This window comes from Drosophila rhopaloa, unplaced genomic scaffold (genome assembly GCF_018152115.1).
Source record: "Drosophila rhopaloa isolate 14029-0021.01 unplaced genomic scaffold, ASM1815211v1 contig_3, whole genome shotgun sequence".
Classification (NCBI taxonomy): Eukaryota; Metazoa; Arthropoda; class Insecta; order Diptera; family Drosophilidae; genus Drosophila; species Drosophila rhopaloa.
This window is the reverse complement of record NW_025335123.1, coordinates 10,294,390-10,297,419: the sequence shown is the minus strand read 5'-3', so window position 1 is coordinate 10,297,419 and position 3,030 is coordinate 10,294,390. Positions and strand designations below refer to the sequence as shown.

The 3,030-nt window shown below is 38.5% G+C and overlaps 1 protein-coding gene across 1 annotated transcript; it reads left to right on the top strand.

Moving 5' to 3' along the window:
- Positions 1-1,943: 1,943 nt before the first annotated feature.
- LOC108049836 (transcription elongation factor S-II) lies at positions 1,944-2,588 on the top strand. Its single transcript, XM_017131166.1, has one exon. The coding sequence runs from the start codon at positions 1,989-1,991 to the stop codon at positions 2,478-2,480; it is 492 nt and encodes a 163-aa protein (XP_016986655.1). The 5' UTR covers positions 1,944-1,988; the 3' UTR covers positions 2,481-2,588.
- The last annotated feature ends 442 nt before the right edge of the window (positions 2,589-3,030 follow it).

Here is a 3,030-nt window from a genome sequence, read left to right as displayed (position 1 = left end):
CTATATTATGCAGTTAGCAGTGGGGATATTAAAATTAGGATCAAATGAGTGGAGAATTCAATTCTTTCTATTTTACATATGACTTTTGTTCTTAGTAAACAAATATTTTAATCATATTTCAGCTTACCTACTTTTGTTGCATTAAATCTTATGTTATTTTTGATTAAATTGAAAATTCGCATTTTTAACACAAAGTGGATACAATTTCTTTAGATGCAAGATACTCTTTCAAGAGCAAAACGCCTAAATGTTGCCCTTAAATTACACTTTAAGTTTATATAAAACACTTGAAATGCTAAATTTTGATTTATACACATATATTTTAGAATTTTCTGCTGCGCCTTTTCATTAAAATTAGGTTAAACAGAATGTTCCTAATCTTTCTGATTGTTTTACTACCTAAAGTCTAAATCTTCTGTAATTTTCTTGTAATATTGAGGGTATTCCCCCAAACGATTGGAGTCTTTATTTCCCTTCCTCGAATCTTTCGGCCATAAGTTCAAGCTTTTCCCATTGTTCTGGGGCTTGTTTACCGAATCAGTGATTTCGGCGGCCGAAAGACAAAAGGCCGCCAAGGCCAACACTCGGCCATGAACCAATTCGATGGACCATTGATAGATACATTTGTATCTTGGCTGCTGGGTGCTGGGTGCGTTGTGTGAGGTCGTCAAGTTTAACAGTTGAAGGTCGGCGGCGGAGGCGTTTTAAAACGCTGGGAAAACGCGCACAGTGGGACGAATCGCGGGGGGATAAGTACATTAGCCGATTTGTATCCGGCAACAATAAAAAGAACAACGACTTGCTAAAGAGCTAATGACTTGGATAATGATTTTAAATTCGATTTCGCTTTCAATTTCGCTCGTTTAGCTCTTTGTGGCTGCCTTGCCGCTGTTGTTTGCCTTTTCAATATTTCAGTTTTCCGTTTTCCATTTTCCATTTTCAATTTTCAATTTCTTTTTTTTTCGGTGTTGTTGGTGTTTCTGTGGGATTCGTGCGTCAATAATTAGATCATCCCGCGCTGGTTGTTGTAGACGATTAGCGAAATCAAAAGGCATCAGCCCACAAAGAAAGCGGAACGACAAACACAAACATATAGACTATATGGGAAATCTCATTTCATTTCAATTTCAATTTCAGTTTTGTTTTCCTTTCAGTGCCTATTTTTTGCACCCATCATCCATTAGGACACACCATGGGTGTCATGGAATGGCGATTGTTGGATCTGTGGACCTAATGTTGCCCCTTTTAATTGTCATTTTTATTTTACGAATTAACTTTGGAAAATAATAAAGGTATAAATGGAATTTATAAAAACTCGTTTCATTCCATTTATTATTTATAAAGCTTAAGGATATATTGATAATCCAGAATTATTAATACAACTTTTGGTATTCTTTTTCTTAAAGTGCAATTATATATATTTATTATCTTATATATTTTTATTTACATACTTATTAACTCTCCATCCATTCAGTTTTCAAAACATACAGTTTTATTTATAAGCTGCCACTTTCCAAGTTAAATTTAAATATTATTTGTTTTTTGTGTGTTGAAACTATGAAAATCAAAGGTATAATTACTAAACACGTTCCAATTTGCCAATAATGTGGCTTTTTGTACACATACTACAAATCTTCAATATTTATATTTTTAATATTAATCGGCTTGACAACATTTTCTTGGGTCAAGAGATTTAAATGTAGAAAAAAAAGGGATTGAAATTTTCTTATTGATTTTTACTAATTACAACTGTAAGCCAGACCCAATGAATTATTTTGTGTGTCGTCATTTGAGCCTTGAAAACATTCGGTTTTGTAAATACTTACACCAATTAAGAGCTGGACTCTCAATCTTTTTTTTTTGCAGTGGTTGACATTTGTGTGGTAGTGCACATTTGTGTTTCAATCGATTATTCATTCCCGTACTTTTCACAATTTTAGGAAGTGTGACTACAGAGTTGCGTAAATCAAGGCCCCGTTTTCACAGCCATGACCTTTGAGGTGCGCCTGAAGTGCCGCGAAATGCTGACATCCGCACTGCGGATGGGCGACCTGCCGGAGGGGAGCGGCGATCCGGAGGACAAGGCCGTCCAGCTGGAGGAGGCCATCTACGAGGAGCTGAGCAACTCGGACGTGAAGTACAAGAACCGCATCCGGTCGCGCCTCTCCAACCTGCGGGATCCCAAGAATCCCGGCCTGCGCGACCGCTTCCTGCGTGGCCTCCTCTCCGCGGAGAAGCTGGCCAGGATGTCGCCGGAGGAGATGGCCAGCGATGACCTGCGGCGGATGCGCGAGAAGTTCGTCCAGGAGGCGATCAACCAGGCCCAGATGGCCGAGATGCCCCAGGGCACCAAGACGGACCTGTTCAAGTGTCCGCGCTGCAAGAAGCGCAACTGCATCCAGGTGCACACCCAGGATGGCGGCGAGCCCATGGTCACCTTCGTCATGTGCGACGAGTGCGGCAACCGATGGAAGACCTAGGCATCGAGATGGACCCAGATTGCAAGGACGCTTGGAGGAAGGCGATTGCCACCTCGACCTTGATATCCACCTTACAAAAGTACACACTCGCAGCGGAAACCCACTGGATCTCACATCTCCAACTCAATTCAATAAAAACTGACAGCTAGGCAAAGCTTCGATTTTTTAATCACTTTCCAATGGTTTTTAAAATTCATGAAAATGTGAGACCCACATTAAATTGAAAGAAAACCCCTTTGGCCCCCTTTAAAAAATATTCGAAACTCAATAGAATCTTAATATCTCCTAGTAAATTAAATAACATCGTTGATCTTCTAATCACTTTATATAATAATATTATTGGCAATTATTAGTGATACCAAGAGGAAACCATCAACATAGTTGATAAAAGTTTAAAGTTCAGTACAGAAACCTATTTAAAAGAAATATTGTTTAAAGGCTTAAGCTTTTGAAGTAATTTTTTTAAATTAATATTGATAGAGATAGTTTTTAAAAATCATGAAAATGGGAGTCCCACTTAAAAAATATTGGCCCCTTTAAAAAATATTGG